The 26032-nt window shown below is 37.4% G+C and overlaps 1 protein-coding gene across 5 annotated transcripts in view; it reads right to left on the reverse strand.

Moving 5' to 3' along the window:
* Positions 1–14915: 14915 nt before the first annotated feature.
* Positions 14916–26032, reverse strand: part of USP15 (ubiquitin specific peptidase 15) — a 136932-nt gene continuing 125815 nt past the window's right edge. For 4 of the 5 annotated variants that reach the window (XM_084651786.1, XM_084651785.1, XM_084651789.1 and 1 more), the window contains 7 exons: positions 25449–25724; positions 24981–25051; positions 24491–24606; positions 20916–21065; positions 20113–20216; positions 19289–19377; positions 14916–16797 (listed from right to left, as the gene is read on the reverse strand). In XM_084651786.1, coding sequence (XP_084507912.1) covers positions 16618–16797; positions 19289–19377; positions 20113–20216; positions 20916–21065; positions 24491–24606; positions 24981–25051; positions 25449–25724 — 986 coding nt within the window. In that variant the 3' untranslated portion in view covers positions 14916–16617. Of the gene's footprint in view, positions 16798–19288; positions 19378–20112; positions 20217–20915; positions 21066–24490; positions 24623–24980; positions 25052–25448; positions 25725–26032 lie in introns of those variants that run through there. The other variant, XR_014714461.1, reaches the window with a different exon arrangement.

Below are 26032 nucleotides of genomic sequence, written 5' to 3' on the forward strand. Positions count from 1 at the left end.
TGCTCACTGCCCCGCTTTGTGACGTAGACAAATGTATTCCCTTTGTCACGGTCCTGGGCTAGCTCTCTGTGGGTACCAACACAGGTGATAGGCCCTGCCCCTTTACCTCTCTCAGGGTGAAACCTTGCGATACTCCCAGTCTCACACTGGGTACCAGGGCTACAGCACCCTGTGTACCAACTGTGACTGCTCAGGGCTTGTCTCTGGCTTTGTCTACATGAACAATTAGGTTTTCCCTTCCAGTATCTTTCTCCTACAAAAGGAAACACACCTCTACCCCGATATAATGCGGTCCTCAGGAGCCAAAAAATCTTACTGCATTATAGGTGAAACCGCATTATATCGAACTTGCTTTGGCCTCAAGCATTTCCGTTATTAATAGTCACTTCCCACCCTGACTGACCTCTCAACCCATCCAACCCCCCCGCTCCTTGTCCCCTGACTACCCCCTCCAGAGACCCCCTGCCCTAACCACCCCTCCCAAGACGCCACTCCCTATCTAAGCCCCCCTGCTCCTTGTCCCCGACCACCCCCTCCAGAGACCCCCTAATCACCCCCAGTACCCCAACCTCCCTGCTCCCTGTCCCCCGACTGCCCCGACCCTCCTCCCTATCCACACCCCCGCCCCCTGACAGGCCCCTCGGGACTCCCACACCCCATCCAATGCCCCCAGAACCTCCGAACAATCCAACCCTCCCTGCTCCCTGACCACCCCCTGAGACCCTCTGCCCCTTATCCAACCGCTTGGCCCTGGACCAGCACCCTTAACACACCGCTCAGAGCAGCGTATCAGAGCCAGACACGCTGATGCGCTGATCCGCTGGAGCGCACAGCCCTGTCCCCCAGAGCGCTGCTTTACGGTGTTATATCCTAATTCGTGTTATATCAGGTCGCGTTATATCGGGGTAGAGGTGCATATGGCTCTGTGTCATTGGTTTTTCTGTCTGTCTTCTAAATTCTCTATGACCTACCTCCATTTGGACCCTGCTGATGCACATTAACAGTTCATTAATGTGTTTTAATCTAATCCTCTTTGAAACAGGACTAGATCAAAGTGCATTAACAAACTGTTAATATGCATAAATAGGGTCCACACAGACACAGTAAGGACAGGTTTCAGAGTAGCAGCCGTGTTAGTCTGTATCCGCAAAAAGAACAGCAGTACTTGTGGCACTTGTTAGTCTCTAAGGTGCCACAAGTTCTCCTGTTCTTTTTACCGACACAGTGGGGTCTAGTGAGGGGTAGAATCACACCCCAGCTTGCCACAAACTATGTTTGTGGAGACAAGCCCTCTGTGAAATCCTGCTAAGTTCTTTGTCTTCTCCTCTGCCCCTTGAACCTGTCCAAACTGCTTTGGTCAGCATACCAGGGGGTTGGAGATAGTGTCAAATAGCCCAATTACAAATACTTAAAGTATAATGCAGAAAACCTGCTGCTTTGAAGTCTGTTGTCTTCTGTCCTGTGTAGATGCCTACCTTCTGCTTGAATTAACCCTTTGTAATACTCTAGTAAACAACACAACAACAATCAGATTGACATATAATATTAATAAAATGCTACAGAAAACCCCACATCCTTCACATCCATTTTACAAAAGAAGATGAGTCAGAGTATTTAAGGGGCTTGCCCAGATCATAAGAAGTCTGTGGCTGAACTGGGAATTGAACCAAGGTCTCAATTCCTAGTCCAATGCTCCACCCACTAGACCATCCTTACTTCCCTTACATTATAGGTATTACCATATTGATTAGGTAATTGAACCAAATCTATCACCGTGGTACCTGAAGTATCCCTGATGACTGAAAAAAGTGATATTAATATAGACTATTTAGGTGATATGCTATATTGTCTATACATTAACTATATGTGCTAGAGACTTTCTTTGATGTTTATTTACACTGAAAATCCTGTATTGGGCATCCCTGCCAGTACATTAAAAGTTCAGTAAAACACTAGATTGCATGTATAGAGGACCCACAGTGATTTTGTGTCTCAGGTCAGCCTTTATCACTGTCTCAGTAGCCACTGTTAGTGTTCTTGTTTAGAAAGTCAAAGTACTCATTTGGTGTATCAGAGAAATTATCTCAGTTAACATTTTTCTCCTCTAGATTTCTGGTTTCAATGGGCAGTGGATCCTGCTACATTCTCGCTACACTCAGCACTATCCTCCTAAATATATATATTTCTGACTGTCAACTATATAAAGGAAAAATGGCTACCAAGTATATCTGGAGATTCCAGAATCTTATACATATATCACACTGCAAGTAACAGCACTCTTTGGGGCAGTGACGGTCACTTATTATATGTCTGAACAATGCATAGTTCATGGGAACCCAACCTAAACAAGACCTCTAGTAGAACTGATCAGCGATGGAAATTGTCCTGTAGAAAATTCCAATATTGTGACAATTGATTTTTTGCCCTAAATTGGGATGAAATATTGAAATATTGAAACTTTTGACAAAATAAAGTGTTCTGAAACTTTTTTCCCAGAAATGTCAGAATATTTAGTTTTGACATTTTTTTATCGAAATTAAAAGTTTTGAAATTCCAGACTTGAAACATTTCAGTTCAATTTTCTTGATGGAACATTCTGCCAAAATCAATCTGTCGTTGAAAAGAATAAAACATTGTATACTCTTAATTCTACCCTGTATTAAATTGCAACATATTGCCAATCAACTTTCTATTTAATTATACATATATATATATATATATATAAAATTTAACTTACTAGAGCTGGTCAAATAGCAGAAAAAGTATTTGCTGAATATATTTAATGAGTATTAGCTGAGCAATATATTTGAGGAATAGTAGTATTTGGTCAGCTATAATGCTATTTAAATCCACAGATGTCTTAACTGAATAAAATTATTCCACAAATAACAGTAAAATTGCTTAAATAATGCATTTTACAAGTACTATTCAATCAACCTTGCTTATTACATACAGTACCTTGCATAAATTTTCTAACATTTCCCTTTGCTCCACGTCTCTTTCCTATAGTAGCCGATCATGTTGCATCTTTTCCTGAGTTGTCTTTTGTTTCTTTCTTCCTCCTCTCTCTCATATTTTATTCCCTTTCCCACCTTAGATTTTCTCTTTACCTCCTTTATAATTTGTATCTCCTTGCTTCTCCTGTTTTCCCTACACTCTCTCCTTCCAAGATCACTCAACTTCTCTGTTTTTAATTTACCCCATCCATCTTTCCCTCTCCCTGTCCCACTTACCCCCATCCACGGACCCACATGTAGGACTTGGAAGTGTTACCAGACTCCCAATCACGAGTGGACAAAACCAGTAGCCACATACTGCTATAAAAAGATGGGAAAGGTATTCCTTTGTTCAGGGACAACTCTAAGCCACTCAGCTTTCTGGCTGCTGAAGGTGGGGGCGGGGGAAGTATTTTTGCTACTCTACTATTCCCCAGACTTCAGTTGTGAGCCCTCCTGCCCAGAGAATAGCTCCATTGCCTGCCTCTGCTGTGGTTACAGTTTTCCCAATCCTCAGTGGAATGAAAGTGACCTGACGCGTGTTAGTTTTACTGTCACCCACAGAGATTTGGAAGACAGCAGTGAAAATTCAGAAGAGTCTGCTCAGTTTTTACTCTGCTGCAGTTTATCGTACTCCTGAGCAGGACAGCAGCACTGGCATGGTGTTTGCTCACCTAGGAAATCAGCACTGCATCTCTTTACACTCCGTTCACATTTGGAAGGTTTCCTTCACAGCCAGACTGGTTAGGGACTAATTTTCTTTTAAAATGAAAGCTTCGATTCTGCAGAGGGAGATGCACTCACTTGGCACAGTTTCCAACCTATAGCAGGTGAGCGGACTTTTCAGGCCCTATTCTTTCATGCTGCCTGCTTATGCCTGAATCAGCCTCTCTTATATGCACCTCCTGCACAACCATGTAATTGCCACTCAGGCAGGCCTAACAAATTGTAACATCAACTATGCAGATTATAAACTCTTTAGGGTAGGGGGCTTGGATTATGAGCTTCTTGGGGTAATGGGGTCTTATCTTCCTGTCTGTAAAGTATCACACACACCTTTGTTCCTATATAAAGAATAATACACTTCCTATCGAAACATTTCTTTTTCTACATTTCACTCAGAAGCTCTTCACCATATGTATATTTTTGCTGAGTTGCACATGCTGCTATGTCTACAGTCAGTGACCCAACTCAGCGTAAATCTTCTTGTTCAGATAACAAGGCAACACAGAAACAGGAAAAAAAACATACGTCACAGAAAATCTGGAAGACATCCCAAAAAAACCCACTAGACACCATAGAGCCATATGCTTCCCTTAATCATAGATAGCTGCAAAAAGGGAAAACTCTCAAAAAAATCACTGTACAAATTAGCTCTGACAATTAATACACATCAGGCCAACCAGTCATGACAGAAATGTTTGTTGTAACTGGCAGTCAGTGTGAATAGAATTACCCTATGAAAACCTTTTTTTTAAAAAATAAAAACTGTGTCAAATATAGTGAGGAAGCACAGTATCGCTGAACTTACAGCTGTATCTGCAATTCTTATGCTTTTTATATATATGACAAGTGCTCTTAAAAACATTGTGCTGGTGTTGTACAAATTCACAGAATGAAAGATCTTTGTCCTGAAGAATCATAGAATTGTAGGACTGGAAAGGTTCTCAAGATGTTATGTAGCCCTGTCCCCTGCACTCATGGCAGCACTAAGTATTCTCTTACAAACTAAATAGAGAAAGGAAAAGACTGAAGGAAAGTGGTACAACATACAGAGAAAGTCAGCAGTAAAGCCAGCTGGTCATTATGAGCCAATGGGGTTCAGCACTTTCCAAAAATCAGGTTCCTTTAATGTGTCAAGTTGGGCACCCAAAAATTGAGGCACTCAAAATGATTATGTCTGAAAATGAAAGTTAATACATTTAATAGATATAGGCAAAATGGTTTGAAAATATCACTGGAGACCAAGAGATACTTTTGCACCTAGAAAAAATATATCAACCACAGTCTGATATGTTTGTATGTAGAGCTTGGAAAAAATTTTTGGTTTGCTGACAGTTCTGCCAGGAAAAAAAATTGGTTTGGGTCAAAGCAAATTTGAAAATTAAGAAAAATGTCAACAAAAAGAACGAGTACTTGTGGCATCTTAGAGACTAACAAATTTATTTGAGCATAAGCTTTTGTGGGCTAAAACCCACTTCATCGGATGCATGCAGTGGAAAATACAATAGGAAGATATATATATATACACATACAGAGAACATGAAAAAATGGGTGTTGCCATACCAACTATAACGAGAGTAATCAGTTAAGGTGAGCTATTATCAGCAGGAGAAAAAAAACTTTTGTGGCTATAATCAGGATGGCCCATTTCCAACAGTTGACAAGAAGGTGTGAGTAACAGTAGGGGGAAAAATAAGCATGGGGAAATAGTTTTACTTTGTATAATGATCCATCCACTCTCAGTCTTTATTCATGCCTAATTTAATGGTGTCCAGTTTGCAAATTAATTCCAATTCAGCAGTTTCTCATTGGAGTCTGTTTTTTAAGTGTTTTTGTTGTAGTATTGCGACTTTTAGGTCTGTAATTGAGTGACCAGGGAGATTGAAGTGTTCTCCGACTGGTTTTTGAATGTTATCATTCTTGATGTCTGATGTGTCCGTTTATTCTTTTACATAGAGACTGTCCGATTTGGCCAATATACATGGCAGAGGGGCATTGCTGGCACATGATGGCCTGCATTCACCTGCACATCTACCAATGTGATATATGCCATCATGTGCCAGCAATACCCCTCTGCTATGTACATTGGCCAACGTACAGTATTTTGTATTTGTCAACATTTAAATTTCATCTGTCATTTTGTTGCCCAGTCACCCACAGTTTTGCGATATTCCTTTGTAACATTTTGCAGTCTGCTTTGGACTTAACTATCTTGAGTGATTTTGTATATTCTGCAGACTTTGCCACCACACTGTTTTAGCCCTTTTTTCTAGATCATTTTTGAATATATTGAACAGATCTGGTCCCAGTACAGATCCTTGGGGGGGACCTTTCTATTTACCTCTCTCCACTGTGAAAACTGATCATTGATTCTTACCCTTTTTTTCCTATCTTTTGACCAGTTACTGATTCATGACAGGACCTTCTCTTTTATCCCATGACGGCTTATTCTACTTAAGAGTCTTTGATAAGGGACCTTGTCAAAGACTTTCTGAAAGTCCAAGTACACTGTATCACCCAGGTCCATGTTTTGTTGACACCTTCAAAGAATTCTAATAGATTGATTTCCCTTTACAAAAGCCATGTTGTCTCTTCCCCAACAAATCATGTTCATCTATGTGTCTGATAATTCTGTTTTTTAATATAGTTTCAAACAATTTGCCTGCTACTGAAGTTAGGCTTACTGGCCTGTAATTGCCAGAATTGGCTCTGTAGTCCCTTTTAAAAATTGGTACAACATTAGTTACCTTTCAGACATAGAGGCTGATTTAGGTGATGGTTTACATACCACAGTAAGGAGTCTGCAATTTCATATCTGAATTCCTTCAGAACTCTTGGGTGAATACCATCTGGTCCTGTGACTTACTCCCGTTTAATTTTATCAATTTGTTCCAAACCCTCCTCTTATTGATACCTTAAGCTGAGACAGTTTCTTAGATTTGTCACCTAAAAAGAATGGCTCAGGTGTGGGAATCTCCCCCACATCCTCTGCAGTGAAGACTGATTCAAATTCATTTAACGTCTCTGCAACGGCCTTGTCCTGAGTGCTCCTTTAGCACCTTGATCCTCCAGTGGCTCCACTGACTAGTTAATAGGCTTCCTGCTTCTGATGTACTAAAAAAAATATATATTGCTGTTAGTTTGTGTCTTTCTCTAGTTGCTTTTCAAAGTCGTCTTAGCCTGCCTTATAATACTTTACATTTGACTTGCCAGAGTTTATGCTCCTTTCCATTTTCCTCCCTCGGATTTTACTTCCAATTTTAAAAGGATGCTTCTAATCACCTCTTTTACTCTGCTGTTTAGCCATGGTGGCAGTTTTTTGGTCCTCTTTTTTTACATTTGGGGTATACATTTAGTTTGATCCTCTAGTACGGTGGCTTTTAAATAGTCTTCATGCAGTTTGCAGGCATTTCACCCTTGTGGCTGTTCCTTTTAATTTCCATTTAATAGCTTCATGTTTGTGTAGTTCCCCCTTTCGAAGTTAAATGCTACTGTTGCTGGTTTCTTTGGTGTCCCCCCCCCACAAGGATGTTACATTTAATTACATTATGGTCACGACTACTGAGCATTTCAGCTCTTGGACAAGATCCTGTGCTATCAAGAATTACCTCTCCTCTCTTGTAGATTCTAGGATGATCTGCTCCATGAAGCAGTTATTTATGGTGTCTAGAAATTTTATCTCTGCATCTCTTCCTGAGGTGATGCATACCTAATCACCAACAAGTGTCACCATCCTCATTTGCTATCCTCTTTATTTTTCAAGCATGGAATTTCTGTCCACAGAGATGCTATAGTAGAGGGCTGCAGTCTCTACTTGGTAAAGGTTCCTAGTATATTACATGGATAAAGTGGGCTAAAGATGTTGTATAGCAAAAATAGTAAAAGGAAATCAAAATATTGCATTAAAATGTTTGTTTATATTGACAAATATAATTTATTTTTAGTATTAAATTCACAATGTTCTTGTGTCATTTACTTTGTTAATTTAACTAATTCTTTGTAAATTCAGAGCATGTTAGTAATTTGCTCTTAGATCTTGGCTCAAAAGTGGGATGTATGATTATTTTTCTGAAAGAATTGTTGAGCTTATGCTTGCCACTTAATTACTTTGCCCTGCTACCCTAAGTGACTTCCATCTGAGGATCTCAAAGCACTTTACAAACTTCACAGCATGCTTGTGAAGTAGATATTATCCCTGTTTTATGGAGGATTGTTAGAGACTAATGGGCTGATTTCAGAGATGCTGTGCATCCAACCACTTGCAGCCAAAGTCAATGAAAACTGTGGGTGATGGATACCTCTGAAAAACCAGACCTTAAGTGATTTGCTGTTGATCACAAAGAAAGCTGTGGCAGACATGGGAAAAGAATCTGTCTTCTGACTGCCAGTCTATTTTGTTAGTATGAAGTAAAATTAGCAAAGTTCTACTGTATTTTATAGCTGCTTTTTTCTACTCTGTCCCTTATATAACTATCAAGATGACGAGTGCCTCCTTAGCTGTAACTAATACAAATCTAAACTAAATATTTGTTTTGTATTGTAGATTATTCTGAAAAGCAACTCTAAGTTCCTCTCTTCAGTACTAACTGGTAGTGTCTCTTGTGATCAAGTATTCATGGATAGCTTGTTCCAGCAAATGTAAGTCCACATTTAGATCTGAGTTCTGAAGCTGGAAGTGAAATACACAGTGAGCACATGTTTGTAAACTTAGTGTTTGACTAACTGCTAAATCATTAAGTATATTTAATATATCCTTGGATTTGTCTTTGTAATAAATGGGTTCTTGTTAGATAATTGATTCCTGAGACATCAAGTTGTTAAGCCCAATTTGGTTTATTCAAGTCAGATTGTCCTGACCAAAGAAAATGTCAGCACAGCAGAGAAAGGCAATTACTTACCAACCTCTGGGGCTACCTGGCTATGTACTTGCACTGGGCCAAATTTACAGGTCTTTATGCCCCCCTCCCTCCTTGTTTATTTTATATTAAATTTGCAGCTAACTCTGTCAGGTATTATTGTTTGCAGTGTTGTTGTAGCTGTGCTGGTCCCAGAATATGAATGAGACAAGGAGGCTGAGGTTATATCTTTTATTGGACCATTTATTTTATTGTTGGTGGAAGAGAAAAGCTTTTGAGCTTCAGAGAGCTCTTCTTCAGGACCTGCTCGAAAGCTTTTCTCTTCCACCAACAGAAGTTGATCCAATAAAACATTGGATCCACCTTGTCTCTCTAAATTTTTATTGTCCACTTACTATCAAATGTCTACCTTGCTGTTAGTTGACTAAATAGTTACATACAATACACTCCAAATTTCCAGAGTACAAAAGGTCACATGAGTTTTGGCCAACAGAGACAGTTTTTCTTAATTAACTATTTTCCTTTTTGCAGTTACACTTTATGCTTTTGATTACAATTTTATAACAATTTGTTACTAAGATATATATGCTTGTAGTCAGTTCTGTTTAAGCAGTTGCAACAATAAGTTTGCAAAGCCGATTAGTTTTAGATTAAAGCTGTCAAGTAAAAAAATCACGCAATTAATTGCGTGATTAATTGCACTGTTAAATAATAGAATACCATTTATTTAAATATTTTTGGATGTTTTCTACATTTTCAAATATGGTTATTTCAATTACAGTACAGAATAGAAAGTGTACTGTGCTCACTTTTGTTTTTGAGTACAAGTGTTTGCACTGTAAAAAACCAAAAATAGTATTTTTCAGTTCACCTAATATAAGTACTGTAGTGCAAGCTCTTTATCATGAAAGTTGAACTTACAAATGTAGAATTATGTTGAAAAAAACTGCATTCAGAAATAAAACAATGTAAAATTTCAGAGTCTGCGAGTCCAATCAGTTCTACTTCTTGTTCAGCCATTCGCTCAGACAAACAAGTTTGTTTATGTTTGCAGGAGATAACGCTGCCCGCTTCTTGTTTACAATGTCACCTGAAAGCGAGAACAGGTGTTCTCATGGCACTGTTGTAGCCGGCATCGCAAGATATTTACGTGCTAGATGCACTTAAGATTCATGTGTCCCTTCATGCTTCAACCACCATTCCACAGGACATGCATCCATACTAATGACAGGTTCTGCTCGATAACAATCTAAAGCAGTGCGGACCGACACACGTTCCCTTTCATCGTCTGAGTCAGATGCCACCAGCAGAAGGTTGATTTTCTTTTTTGGTGGTTCGGGTTCTGTAGTTTCTGCATAGGAGTGTTGCTTTTTTAAGACTTCTGAAATCTCTCAGATTTTGGAAGGCACTTCAGATTCTTAAATTTTGGGTCGAATGCTGTAGCTATTTTTAGAAACCTCACATTGGTACCTTCTTCGCGTTTTGTCAAATCTGCAGTGAAACTGTTCTTAAAATGAACAACGTGTTGGGTCATCATCCGAGACTGCTTTACAATGAAATATATGGCAGAATGCTAGTAAAACAGAGCAGGGGACATACAATTCTCCCTCAAGGAGTTCATTCACAAATTTCATTAACACGTTATTTTTTTTAACAAGCGTCATCAGCAGGGAAGCATGTTTTCTGGAATGGTGGCCAAAGCATGAAGGGGCATACGAATGGTTAGCATATCTGGCCCGTAAATACCTTGCATTACTCCAGCTACAAAAGTGCCATGCAAATGCCTGTTCTCACTTTCTGGTGACATTGTAAATAAGAATGTAAATGTAAACAAACTTGTTTGTCTGAGTGACTGGCTGAACAAGAAGTAGGACTGAGTGGACTTGTAGGCGCTGACGTTTTACATTGTTTTGGTTTTGAGTGCAGTTATGTAACAAAAAAATCTACATTTGTAAGTTGCACTTTCACAACAAAGATTGCACTACAGTACTTGTATGAGGTGAATTGAAAAATTTTTTTTTTATCATTTTTACAGTGCAAATATTTGTAACAAAAATACTTTTATTTCAATTACAACACAGAATGCAATATATGTATATGAAAATGTAGGAAAACATCCAAAATATTTAATAAATTTCAATTGGTATTCTATTGTTTAACAGTGCGATTAAAACTGCGATTTTTTTAATTGTGATTGATTTTTGAGTTAATCGCGCGAGTTAACTGCAATTAATCGACAGCCCTACTTTAGATATATTTTTCCCCTCTATAAGCAATGTAAAATGTTTTTGCTGACATTTATTAGCAGCTTTTTAGCTTAACTTCACAAAGCTTCATAGGAGTCTTGATTAACAATTCTTTAGTATCACATAGAGCTTTAGGACTGTGTGTTAAAACCCTCCTCCTCACCGTAATAACATCTTGTCACTCTAATAGTTTATTATGACAACACCTTTACCTCATTAATCTTTGGTGTGATTTGAAATGTTGGTTTAGTAGCTCCAGTTAATACAAATAATAGTGCAAAAGCAAAAAAACTGCCTTAAGGTAAGTGACAAAACAGAATTAATACAGTATAATAATATTAACACAAGAAAATTGTATCTTTAACTGCATGGGAATTATCGATACTTCAGGATTACCATTTTGAATTAGACTTTCAATTGTTCCTTGGACTGGGTCATACTCTTACTAATTAAATAACATGAGTATTCTTTTTATCTTATAACATCTTAAAATTTAGAATTAAAGGATTTATGTGGATCTTGAATTGGGGAACATATTGGTCAAGATTTGTTTCTTTTGAAGTACTATCAATTGTGGTTTCTTTTTTCCAAATTGAGACAGTAGTAATAACTGTGCTCAATGGTAGTTTTTCCTAGAGTTGTAAAACGGAAGTTGTTAATAACTGGACATGTTAGAAAGCCATATTGGTAGCTTTTGCGATTAGGTACCACACAGTCGTGTTCCCTTCATATTACAGGTTATCCTCACAGCTAGATTATGCTATTTGGTGAGTCAGGCAAGACACAGTAGTGGCTAACTCACTGATCTTGTTGGACTCTTCATCTAGTCAAGCATATCCACAGACTGGAATCACGATGCCAATCACATCACGCTTAGATATATACAAATGTTCCTTAACAGAGCAACAAGCTGTTGGAGGGACTCTTCAAATCCTGGATTCATCACAATATACAAAATATTCCAGTATATGCAGGAGTTCCTTATTAACATTTCCTTCCTGGTAACCTATTGAGTGGACAGCTGCCAACCTAACAAATACTTATCTGGAAGGATTAAACATAGGCAAATACAAAATAGAATAAATATATAGCAGACTGGCCATGGAAATACAATTAATTTTACATCATCGTCATTAAGATGTGGGGTTATTGATCCCAAATTACTCAAGAAACTGGTATTTTGGATATTTGAAATAGCAATTGAGTTATTTTAGAACAGCATTTCTCCAATGCAACCACCAGTGGAGTTTTTTGTGGCTATGACAGCCTCCAAAGAATGGGCGGAGATTGGTGGGGGCAGCAGCCCCTCCCTGCAGCACCCAGCTGTTGCTCCTGAATAGCTGTTACCAATGGCAGTGAAATGTGCCGCCTTGGTGTTTGCGCTAGCGTTGCCAGCAGGGATCGGCGCCCTGCACCATGCAGTCTCCTCAGGGGCTCTGGCAGTGCCTCTGGAGACACAAGGCCAGCCTGTGTCGCACCGAAGGTTGCTAGTCAGTGGAGGTGGCTGCAGCATTCGGTCACCAGGGTCCTCTCCAAACTAAATAACTGAATTAGACATCAGTACATTGTTAGGATTTAAATCCTATAATTTAGATCAATTATAAATTTTAGGATAAAACTTTGTTTTAAACCTGCTTAACAATAGCATAATTAAAGAGAAGAAAGAAAATAAGGAAGAATAAACCAGTGGTTAGCTATTAAAGAAATATCAGAAAGGAAGGCGTTTGTAAAGGCATTAAAATTAGCAAGGTAAATAGCAAAGCATTTGAACATACAAGATCTATGACAAGTTATTTTAGCTGTTTTTGGAAGAGGTCGCCTGTCTGTGTTTAGCATGATTCACGGAAGCTTCCTACTTTGTCACACTGAAGCTATCTTTTGGTAACTGGTTGCGCCTTTCTTTGCCTTCCTAACTTTCTACTTTTATTTATTTATTTTTTTAGTATGCTGTACTCTTATTGATCTTATCTCTTGCTTTTTGTAAATTGTGAGAAAAGAAGCTGGTTCTGTTTCTCACACTCAATTTGGCACTTGAACTTTTTAGGGTTTTTTTAAACCTTTGTTCTCTGTCTGAGTTACATAGAGGACAAGCACAACCTTAGGGCGTTTCCTACATTTTGCAGGTGGTGCAAATATAATACTCCCTGACTATAAGCATATATATTTAAGCATTTGCAAAAACAGATTACCACCTTTATATATATTTTCACTCTAAGTAATTTAAAATCTGTTTTTAACATAAGATCCTTCTTAGCCTAACTTCACAAAGTTTTATGTGAGTCTTAATAAACAAACCTTTAGCATAACGTAGAGCTATACATTATCTGTAAATCTGTAGCCTTCACTTACTGCCTCCATTGCTGGTGGTAAATTTCAACCTCTGATGGAAAATATTGCTTACTTTTTGCAATGTTTCTAAAGATGTTGCTTATTTTCAGCAACATTCCTATATGTTGCCTCTGATAACTGAAAAAGCCCCATATCATTATTCTAGTAGTCTGAGAAGTGGGCTTGCATTCAGGAGACCTAGATTCCCAACTCTGTCACTTTTCTCCCACCCAGTCCTTAGATTTACTTCGTGCCACCTTGAAAGCAAAAATACTGAAATTTTGTTTCTAATCATTCTTTTAAACTACTAACATGGCAACTTGACAACATGGCAAGTGCTCCTGGAAAAACACACTTAAGTTGCTTAAGTCATAGAATCATAGAAATGTAGGGCTGGAAGGGACCTTGAGAAGTCATCAACCTCCCTTGGTAACCTATTCCAGAGCTTAACTACCCTTATAGTTAGAAAGTTTTTCCTAGTATCTTTTCCTAATATCTCCTAAATCTCACTTGCTGCAGAGCAAGCCCCTCTGCATACAAAACACAGCCTATGTTACCTGGAAACCCCTTCTACTTGGCCACAGCCTGTTTGCCAGAAAAATGAATGTTTCCGAAGTTAGCTCTTAAAATTAACAAACAAAACTATTATACATAAATGCTAATACGTCAAAAAGTCCAAGGGACTGGACCGATCCTGATCTGTGACTAATGACTGCTCAGCGTAGCAGAAGGAAATACACAGGTACCCATAAGCTTCCAATTTGGGAACATGTACAGCAGTCCAGCTATTCATGGCCCAAAACAGATGAGATCAAATAATTTCTGTCTATGTCCCAGCCTAAGAAAACATTTTGAAGCCACTGTTGCATATTTTTCAATAGCCACTACACTGGTGATATTCACAGAAATGTTTTTCAAGGCAAAGGGAAAAAAAGATTCCAAAAAACTCCAGATGTGCCAAACAAGGACTGGCACGAAGTAAATCTAAGGACTGGGTGGGAGAAAAGTGACAGAGTTAGGAATCTAGGTCTCCTGAATGCAAGCCCACTTCTCATACTACTAGAATAATGATATGGGGCTTTTTCAGTTATCAGAGGCAACATATAGGAATGTTGCTGAAAATAAGCAACATCTTTAGAAACATTGCAAAAAGTAAGCAATATTTTCCATCAGAGGTTGAAATTTACCACCAGCAATGGAGGCAGTAAGTGAAGGCTACAGATTTAGGTTTTTCTCATAAGCTTGAAGTTCAGTACCTGAAAAATATGTTTAAACATTATTTAAATGAAATAGTTAAAGCAACATATTTTTCCAAATGTTACAACTCAAACTAGCTTTTCTCATGCATTCAGGATTAGAGCTACATTTCCTATGTCTCAAACTTATGCCAAACTTAAGATGGCACCTTATTTTGGAGTGCTAATTATTCTTTATTACAGTTGAAACACTACATGTTTAGTGACCATCTTTATAAAGATGTAGTGATTAAGATTTCTTACATCATGTGACATATTAACTTTAAGAATTTATCTTATTGCCTTTTGGAGCTAGATAGATGACAGAAAAAAACCAAGTCATTTCACATGTTCCACCGGTGGTCTGGAAATACCACACATCTTATTATGATTAGCTATTAATGACTATGTTGTAACCAAGGATTATGTAGGTTCTGGTAGCATTTGGTCATCTACCCATTAAGCAAAACCTTCTGGCAAGATTTTTTTTTTTAGTAAGAAACTGAAAGACTAAATAAGGCCTTGAATAGCTTTATTGAAATCTGTATAAATAAACATGCGCAATTGAAATGTAAACCCAAGTGAACTCAAGTGCAGACAAAATTTTAACCTCTGTCATGCAGGAGGTTAGTTTACATTAAAAAAAACTCAGAAAGCAGCTTTAAAATACCAGGATGAAACACCAGCTTTAATATCAAGGTATAATGCAAAGCCATGTCCAACATACCTCATTTATATCCTGGTCAAATGCAATTTTTTTAAACTTTTTAATGCTAACATAAATAAATAATTTACCAAAATGTGCACTCACAGAGTGAACTTTTATTTACAATACACAATTTATAACCTATTGTATTCGATTAGTTCAAGTGAAGAACATCATACTTTTTGCTTTTCATAACAGTGGGACACAAAGCAATTTTTCAGGTAGTAGATATGTGAAGTGTGCTCCCACACTTAAGAGTGCCTATCGAAGGCAGTATTGTATACAAATCAACAATACATTTGTTCAACTAGATCAAAGGGAAAGCAGCAAATTAAAAATGTTTCTAACTGTCACACTTATTTTTGGCATCCTGGACCCTTGAACATGGTTAACTAAAATCCAATTCAAGGTTTGTATGCTTTATATACTGTACAGGTTCTGACTCTTGAACATGCAAATGTCAATTCTCCTATAATAAGTTACCTTTTGAGAAAAGCTGTAAGGCTATGGTGAATTCCATCAGGAACACACAAAGAAAATTAACAGACCTACCTTTAAAACCAATTGTTCATTAACAATTTAAAGGCAAGTTATGTGGAAAAAATTCTTTTATCTAAGCCTGACGCACAGTCATTACTATGGATACAGAATACTATTAAATTTGTCCCTATTACAAAGTAGTTTGAAAGCTGCCAAACTACCCACATGGGCGGGGAACTTACAGCACAATTTTAAATTTTGGAGTGACACCAGATTAAAGTTATGCATGTCTTATAAGCAAGATAACAGGAATTATAATGTCAACCTAGTAGATCCAACAAGGAACAAGGGATACTTACATTTAATTGAAAAATGTTTGTTAATTCAGCATGAAATCCAGAACCTGTTCCACAGCAGCAGTAAGATGAACATAATATTCTGGATGTTTAACTATACCACAAAAGGTTAAAACACCTTTTCAAGATATTTTCTTCTATCATGATTGAGTTTACAATTGGTCAACATTAATTTCTAGGGAGAAACTTGAAAATTTGGTGTTTCAGGAATACTACTGCTCATATTTATGCCACATGTACTAGCTAAATAATAGTAGTATATGTGACAGCCTAATATACATGAATAAAATCATCCAAAAACTAGGCTCTCCACCGTAGTATTCTCGTAATACTAAGAAAATAAATGACCAAAGTCCACAAATTTAACATTTTAGTTATTAACTCACATCCCAAATGAAGAAAACATAATTCATCAAAACAGCAGCAGAAAACTTAAAAGGGGTTTATTTGTGATATCCTATAGATAGCTTGTGAATACAAGACTGTAAATGTATTAGAGACAATTTCTGTTAAAGTTTTCATTGTGTTTCACTTCAAGTACTGCACATGTTAAAATGCAATAAAGGATTTACATTCTGTTATCTGAAATTCCCCATCTCAGATTTTATTTTTAATTTGGTGGGCAATTTCATTCTTTCTATAGATATCTCCAATGAGAAAGTCTTTCTTTTTATGGCTTCTAGGTCTTCTATTAGTTAGTGTGCATACAATTTTCATTTTCTATATCATTCTCATTGCTGTCTTCATCACTCTCTAACGGGATGCCTGTGGCAGCTGAAGCACCTTGTTTAGTTTCCCGATCAAGAGGGAAAAACCCAGTTCCGCTGATAGTGTCCTGTCTCTGGTAGAAGAGCACATATGCTGCTTTGGACTGTCAAACAAGAAAAAACAAACAGTTACTACCTTAATGATCATCAAAGGCAAATCTTTTGCTTTTTGGGACAAGCTCTCCCATCAACATAGCTTTGTCTCCATGGGGGTTAGGTCATAAAAACTATGTTGCGTGGGGTGTGGATTTTTCACACCCCTGAGCAACGTAGTTATACTGATATAGGTCTGCAGTGTTGACCTGGCCTGAGTTAGTGTCCCAGACCTGAAGAGGAGTTTGGTGTAAACTTGAAAGCACGTGTCTCTCACCTGCAGAAGTTGGTCCAATAAAAGATATTACCTCACCCACCTTGTGTCTCTAACAACGAGTGCTACCTTTATTAGCCTTCCATGATTGTAAGTATGTAATTGTTTTATGTTGGGAGTGTTGGATTTTCTAGGAAACAAGATTCATTCACAGCTCAGTACAATTTTTTGGGATGGGTAGGGGAGGAAATTTGAATAAGTTTATAGTTAACTTAAATTCCACCCCACAAAGAAGCCATATTTATCAGTATAAACATATGCCCTATATCACTGCAGTTTGCTCTGACAAACTACTGTAGTGTCACAATGCCGGTGTCAGAGTATACAACAGCAAACAAAGAATCAAGTTTCCCCCACCCTCCTGGCTACATTAAATCAAATATAACAAATGAAGAATTACCAAGCAAGGCAGAAATGAATACCATGCAGAAATAAGCCAATTGACACATTAAAATGACCCCTCTGCATACAAGTGTCTCGATTCTCTCCCATCCTGTGTTGTTTTGGTCAAGAAGTAATGGGATTTTAACTAAGAAAATTTAGCACCTAACTCACTTACATGGCCAATTTTGAACATCTTCAACGTTTGCATAAGGAACCTAGAATTTAGCAATTGGAGATCACTATAAATTATATATATGATGAGTTGCCTGGATAGACTGTTGAAATTTCTAGCACTGGGAGGAGGTATTTTTTCATGCTTTGTGTGTATATAAAAAGATCTTCTACACTTTTCACAGTATGCATCCGATGAAGTGAGCTGTAGCTCACGAAAGCTTATGCTCAAATAAATTGGTTAGTCTCTAAGGTGCCACAAGTACTCCTTTTCTTTTAGCACTAAATCCTAATTGCTGTGACTCAAACAAACAAGGACAAGATTAACGGAACTCAAGAAAGCACCAGAGGAAATGTCTAATCAAATTTATGGCAGCTCCAGGGATTTTACCATATTATTTTAAGAAATGTTCAGTGTTGTCAAAGCTGACACCCTTAGTTTAATGGCATCACGTCACACTGAAAAACAACCTGGAGAAATCAGACAAATGAATTTGGCAAGTATTATTTAGTTCTGTTGTCTAGTAATGAATGTGTGCACTCTCTCTTTCTGAGAGCAGCTCTTTCCACATGGATGCTATAGTAAATAATCATATATTTGACATCACAGTCTGGTGTCATAAGTTCAACATTATGTCTACACTTATAAGTCTAAATGGGATAATATGAAATGCTCAGAAAACAATCCTAGTGAACAAAAACACTAAAAACATTTTCCGTTAACATGCAAAGTAGAGTAAATGTATATAATGTATAAATTAGGGCTGTCAAGCGATTAAAAAAACTTAATTGTGACTAATCACACTGTTAAACAAGAGAATACCATTTATTTAAAATATTTTTGGATGTTTTCCAAATTTTAAATACACCTCTACCCCGATATAACACGAATTCGGATATAACGTGGTAAAGCAAAAATGTTTTTCTGTCTCGTCTATAACACTGGCTCTCAAACTGGGGGTCGCAAAAAAAAAAAATCTACATCTATAAGTTGCACTTTCACAACAAAGAGATTGCCCTACCGTACTTGTATGAGGTAAATTGCAAAATATTATTTCTTTAGTTTGTCATTTTTACAGTGCAAATATTTGTAATAAAATATAAAGTGAGCACTGTACACTTTATATTCTGTGTTGTAATTGAAATAAATATATTTGAAAATGTAGAAAAACATCCAAAAATATGTTATAAATTTCTATTGGTATTCTATTGTTTAACAGCGCGATTAAAACTCAACAAAGTTAATTGCATGAGTTAATTGTGATTAATCGACAGCCCTAGTATAAATGCAACATTATATCTGAACATTTTTCAAAATCCCTTTAAGGTTTCAATGGTGTCCCTCCCCCCCCCGCATTAATTAATATTAGACACATGTCCTTTTCTTCCCTCTTTGCAGTTGCTTTCTCACAAGAGAGGTGAGCTCTGGCTTGCTAGTTTGGGGTGGGAGAGTGTTTTAAAGGTAGAATTTAATAAACAGGGCAAAGTTTGCTGAGCAAGAGTTTGAACCATTACCTTAAGACAGGTAGATAGCTGTTGCTACGCTTAAAATATAACAAACATGCAAACAGTCCTCAGACTTCTGCTGAAATCTGCTGGTTTTTGAAATGTAAACAAAAACTTGTGTGTATTTGCACTGTCCCTTACACAAATAAAAAAACAAGGATACTTGCCACTATTTGGTCCTCAGATGCAGTTGATACACTACTGTCATCAAAGTAGTACCATTTTCCATCATCTTTATTTTTTGCAAAAGCAGTATCTAGGACCCAAAAGAAGCATGTTAACATAAGAACTTTGGCAACTGAGCAAAATAAATCTATAGAGGATCCAAGCTGGTCCTCATCAAACGTATGACTTTTGAATCTTCTTATAGATAATATGGTATAAACTTATTAACAGTAGCCATATCATTGCTATAAGATTCATACTTCCAACCAGCCTTTTTCTTTTTCATTATGTTGACCCAAGTATTCCAGGTTTAGGTATTTTTTCACCCCATTAACAGCAAGAAAAGCATATGCCAATTTAGCTTTCACCTTATCAAAAAGAGTGTTTAAAGGAAAGGGCAGTCAGCCAGAATAAAGGATCTTAGAGGCTTTTACCCACCTCTTCATTCCTCTCCTCCCTTTGAATGAGAGGCATAATTGCATATAAAATCTCAGACCAGGAAGGCAAAGCGAGTTATATTACAGCACTGTAGTGCTTTTTGGAGCATAAATATGTCCCTTCCATGACAGACTCAGCCAACACAAATTTCAAAAGAACTTAACACTATTCTCAAAAGCTCATCTCAAATAGATATTTGTATTCAACTAGTGTACACATTTCAAGTAACAGAATTAAATGACATGGATTTGGTTTTTTTTTTGCCCTTTGGCCATTTTTAAAAAATGCAGCTGATTAATCAGAGTCAGTTTTAGTGCTAATAAAGAGTCAAAATAAAACATGAAAAGAAAGTTAGTAAGTAAAATGATGGTGTTCAAAATTAACTTACAATGCCCTCCTCCCATTCCTCCATAGTGGTTGGACACAGCAATCAAATTATAGCGGCAAGGCCCTGCATTTGGATTAATGAGGAACTCTGACATATCCAAGTCACTGTTTAAAGAAAAACTCATATTATGTTAATGTTTTTTTCCAACTGCTGCTTAACATTTGAGTGTTGTCTTCGGGCCCTTTTATTTTAAAATCTATCCTACTGGAGCCAAACAGTGGCACAAAGCCTCATATACAGGAAAACACAATTGACACAATATTGGAAAGGTTGGGAGTGCACATGCTCTCTCTCTCTTCTGATCTATAACAGGTATGGGATCAGAGTTTGTACATACACACCCTTCTCTATTCTCAAATTTACATAAAAAATAATGTAAACATAAGTTAGCTTCAAACACACACCTGTCCTGGCTTCCACTTTGTTCAACTGCCTGTATACGGTACCTTAACATACATTAACCTGTAGCTGTCAAAGTCAAACATCTCCTTCCAGAGTCCTTTGCCCAATGCCACTCAGTGAATTATTTTTCACACCTATCTGACTATTTTACTTGTTTCATGTTACTCAGTCCTCCCTCCCACAGCCTACATTTTCTAGGTCTTCTGCTCAGGAGTATTGCTTTTTCCCCATTAGTGCTTGACTTGATCTGTAAATCTGAACTAACATATTTTGCAAATTAAGCATGGACCCATTGTATATAACTCTTAATTAAAACGTATTTAATTTAATCTCAAAATGTCAGGCATGTTAGAAATGTGAAGGCTAACATTTAAATATTTCAATTCAAAAGTTTTTCTTACTTTATTGGAAAATCAACCAATGTATCCAGCTTGTCCCTCATATATCTGCTGTAAGAAAAGCGCTTTAGATGTACTACCAGTACTGGGGGCAGTGACCACAAATCTAACTTTTTGGTTGCTTGCTGATGTTCTTTACAGTTTGGACAATACCTAAAAGAAAGACAGTCACTTTAGCATTCGTAAAGAGTGCAGGTGTTGAAGTGTATCACCAACAAGAAAGATATATCAGGTTGGAAGCTGAATGTGTAAACCTTCAGTTCACTGTTTAACGGCCTGAACCTGAAAGATAGCGCTCTTGAAATTAATGTGAGCTGTGGGTGCTCAAGCATTCCAGGGATCAAGACTTATTTTTAATATTTGAAATATAAACATAAAGGAAAAAAGTCAAATAGCAAAGATACTATATAATATGCCTTGGTGCTGGTCTTTATAGGTTTTTTTAAAGCAGAAAAAATTTAACCTTCTGAACTCAAAAGAAGCTGAAGGAATATGGAAAATTTCAGCAAGTTATGAGCATCTGGAAAGAAAGAGCTTACTTACCAGTAACTGTGGTTCTTCAAGTGTCACTTCTCACATCCACACTTGGGGGATATGCTCCCACCCCACTGCCATTGAACTTAGAGCATTCAAGAAATGCAGTTACCACTGCGACCACAAAAGCTCCCACTAACAGCAATGGACATTTGTAACAGAGATAAGAGGCTGTGAAATCCCTAGCTGCCTTGGTTCCGTCTTCTGAATCTTTGAGAGAATATAATTCCAAAGAAGTAGGGAAGGTGGGGCAGGTAAGAATCATGAAAAATAATCTTTTCTTTGAAGCAGCCTCCGCATATTTCCACTTAGGCAAATGTAAGTAACAGTATAACTGCTAGGAAGGCACGCTAAGTTCTAATTAGAAAGGACTGCAGAACTGCCCTCCCAAAACAAACATCACATCAAGATGACAAATTAAGAGAATGGTGCTGCATAAAGAAAACTTCAGGTAGAATATTGAATATTTCTATGATGGAATCCTTGCTGAAGCAGGTCAATGATGTTGCTTTAGCCCTACAAGCCTGAGCTCCAAGGCTACCAGGTGCTGATACCAAAGCCAAAGGGCAATTTTAATTTTTAATTTAGATTCTAGGAAATGTTTAAAAACCCTCTGGGTGCCTTTGATATACATTAAAAATACAATCTAGCTTAAAGAAAAACAAGTGTACCAACTTCCCAGCCGAAAGAGGGAAAGAGAAAAAAAGCCATGGTCAGCATATGTGCATTTTGATAGGCTCTAAGTGGAAATGACATTCTTCTTACACTGCTTTCCAAAAGATACACAAAAAGTTCAGGTAACTTCCTATATAAAACTTAGTTTTATCCAATTAAAAACCTCAAAGCCCTCTTAACATTGAGGGTGTGGGCATCTACCTTTCCCTGTTGAGAATGACATTTTGGAAAGAAAACCAGGATATTACATAGTCTGGTTTAGATGGAACCAGTCAGTTTATTTATTTATTTATTTAAAGATAAGCATCTTGGATGAACCTGCATGATCATGACAACTTTGTGCCTTTGGAATATGGCAAAGGGACGATCAGCCATCAAAGCCTGCAAGTCTCTCACCTTTCTTGAAGTTATAATTTTGATTCAGAAAGCTGTTAGTGACTAATGGAATAAAGTGGACTTTCCCCAAAGTTTCAAAGGTCACAGTCATTAACTATGACAAGCGTTGAGTTGACATCTCCCATCAGGACATGCTCTCCATGTGGTGGGATGTTTGAAGAGTCTATGAGAGTGTGTGGTATGTTGAGATGGTAGACAAATAACTTTTGATTATATGAAGAGGCAAAGAAACTTCAGCTATATTAAACAGTCCATAATACATTAAGTAGAGCACAGCACAGAGATAGGCACTAATCTGCTGCCACAGAGAAAACCTTTTCCATTTCTAGGTGTAACATTTCAATGTGGTTTTTTTCTTTGACTGCTACAAGATACTCTGAACCATTGCAGAGGTCAGTGTCCCATGATCTAAGCTGCAAGATTAAGTGAACCAAGACCATCCCATTTTGGAGTAAGGATATCTGATGAATAATCCAGGAGATTCATGTACCCGTACTTCCCAAGACCTGCCCTGACAGCGCTGGCCAGTTTGTGTTTATGTGGAAGCACCAACAAAACACTAGCAGATCAATCAAGACTATAGCACTTCGATTCAGATAATGCAGCCCTGACTCCTTGTTGTCAGAGCAGGTCTGAAACTGGATTCAGATTTCTTTCGACTTTAAACCAGATAAAACTGAGGATCACAGGACCAAAAGCTTCTTTCCCCCCATTTTGGACTGCTTCAAATCCAATGAAAATCTACTCTTGTCTCTGCATGGGGCCAGGACAAGCTCCGACCAAAGAGCAGATCCCAGGTTCTGATGTGTAAAGCTGCCACTGTGAGAAAGTCCTAAAATAGAGAGTGCCTGTCCTCCTCAGTTTGAGCTGTAAAGGCCTTACATGCTGAGCAACAAACTGGAAAATGGCCTCACATGCGGCAGGTCAAGAGCAATTTTGTATATTTGATTTCAGGTAAGTGCGGGGGCATCAAATACACTGCTTAAAAAGGTTTTTTTCCCCTCTAGTCTGGGTCTTCTGAATTGGACAGGATGCCCTGGAACAGAGTCTCCCTGGGATTCAAACTGCACAATGATCTAGAAACTATACCTGAACACAATCCAAACTAATAACAGCAACAAGCTAACAGGAGATTTTAGGTTTAAAAAAAAAAAAAAAAAACGGTTCTCTGGTTACACAGTGAAGCTAGCTGAAGAAAGGAAGGAAGAAATGAGGTGGCCACTTGCGGAGCCTCTTGAACATCTGGTGCTGTGAAGAGGCTCTCATGAGGTTCCAATGGGAACTGCTTTCTAAAAGATCCCCAAAGCTCATTGGTACTGGGGGAAAAATCTCACAACTGAGAATATTCAGATGTCCCCTTATAGAAGAACAGCAGTTTATAATACATACATTGGTTTGAAAAAATTCAACAATACTACACCTAATATACGCAGCCGGTACATTTAAAAAGTCCAACTGGTCTGAAATATTCTACCAGTTGCAGAGACATCACTAGAACAAGTAGACTCTCTCACGCTAATGGAAAATTTTAAGTGAACCAAAGCTTTTCATATATAAACATAAACACACAATAAGCGTTTGTGTAGAAAAAGTTTAATATATGATAAACTTTTCAATCTCAGCTAGAACCATACTCATTCTCATCACTGCACTACAAATCTGCACAGGAGTGGTTCTCGAATGATTTCATAATGCAGACCAGCTCCCCTCCTATTCATGATAGCATGGACTGTTTCCCTTCCCATATGCAATCATATAACATTCCAGTAGCAGTTACAGAAATTGCTTACATAGTAAAGAAAATATGTAATGTATCCTTAGTTGTGTTTTCATGCAGTTTAGCAGATGGAATAAGGACTGCAAGTACCATGTGAGCAATCTGCAGCTCACCAGCAAGTGCTCCATGGACCACAGTTTGAAACACACTGTCTACAGAACTAGTTCAGCACATCAAGTTTCATTTTTGCTCTTACCATGGATCTTCAGCACCTAGTTTCTCCTTTGTTGTAAACAGTTCAATGCAATCTTTTAATTTCACAAAAGGCTTTTTTGGAGGTTTATATTCCACACTTTCATGTTTTTCAAAATCCTAAAGAGAAGTATTTCTTGAGTTAAGAGAACAAATGAAATAAAACTCATTTTAGTGATATCGTCTTACTATGAACAGTACCTACAAGCTCCTAAATATGGAAAACTGCTCAAAATGTGTTCAAATGTAATTAAGTTTCACATGTTTTAGATTTATTTTTCTAAATTAGTAAGCCTCAGATCACCTAAATTGTTAGATATAAGGGGTTTCTTTTATGGTAAAGTAATTTATTACAAAATGTACTATATCTTTCTACTCTTTCTTTGAAATATTTCTAGAAATCTACACTTCACATAAATAGTGCATTAAATCATATATTTGCATGATAAAAGTTTAGTAATTGCTGAAAAACAAGTGTAAAATAAATGCCTTACCTCTGCTGCATTATCATCAAAGTATCTTTTTTTCATTTCAGGATCCCAATCCAAAGCAAGAAAAGATCTTTCTAAGAAGGAAAACACATGTTCCCCTCAAAAATACATTTATTATCTGAAAGTATGTTTAATTTGTAGCGATTACTAATCAAAATAAACTAAAATAACCGTTGGTACAAGTTTAAGAAAATCAAAAATTTGGTTTCATTAAAATGTGTGAAAGTTATGTGTTTCTAAAAATCAACAGCTTGCAATGTCAAGCTGAACAATGTTCGTTGGCTCGAACAAGAGATGATATATATATTTTCCTGAAGACAGACTATAAGCACATAGGTACATACATGTATGCACTGGGAAAAAAACATGAGTAGCCTACCAACAGAAGGCACAGCCGTTCAAGGAAATGGTACCAGAAACACAAAAAACATTGTGATCAAATTTAACCAAACCCATCCCCCAATGACTTACCATCAAGCCTGAGTTGCCTATCATCAAATCTAATATGTCTGGTATCATCTTTGATATAGTTGATGTCAGTACTGCCTAAATTGTTGAACTGGAATGTAAACAATCGTTTTTTGTGTCCCATGAGTAGTTGACCTTTGCAAGTTTCCTCAGTACACAATCCATTTTCAGAATCATTGTCTCCTCCAACTGAGTCTTCTGATTGGCTGTTTTCATTCTCTGAGGGAAGTTCCTGATCCTGGCTGGATTCATCATCTTGTTCATCTGTCTCCATTTCACCTAACGAAATAGGGTGTAATTCAACAAATCTGACAGTGCATTCTATTTAGGCAGCATTTTAAGGTGCTGCATTTTTCCTCCTACTAGAAAGTTTTGCATTGTTATTGAAATTAGGAAAACCAGCAAAATCTAGACTGAAGGGTAAGATGTTTGTTATACTCTACAGGACTTGGGGCTTTTTGATTTTCTGGTAAGTACCTCACATGGTCTCCTTCCACATATACCATAGTTGGAAGACAGTTTCTTACAAATTGGAAAGGACCCATCCTCACTCTATACACAACTTTACGTATGTACCACCACCATTT

This window comes from Lepidochelys olivacea (genome assembly GCF_965140295.1).
Source record: "Lepidochelys olivacea isolate rLepOli2 genome assembly, chromosome: 1".
NCBI lineage: Eukaryota > Metazoa > Chordata > Testudines > Cheloniidae > Lepidochelys > Lepidochelys olivacea.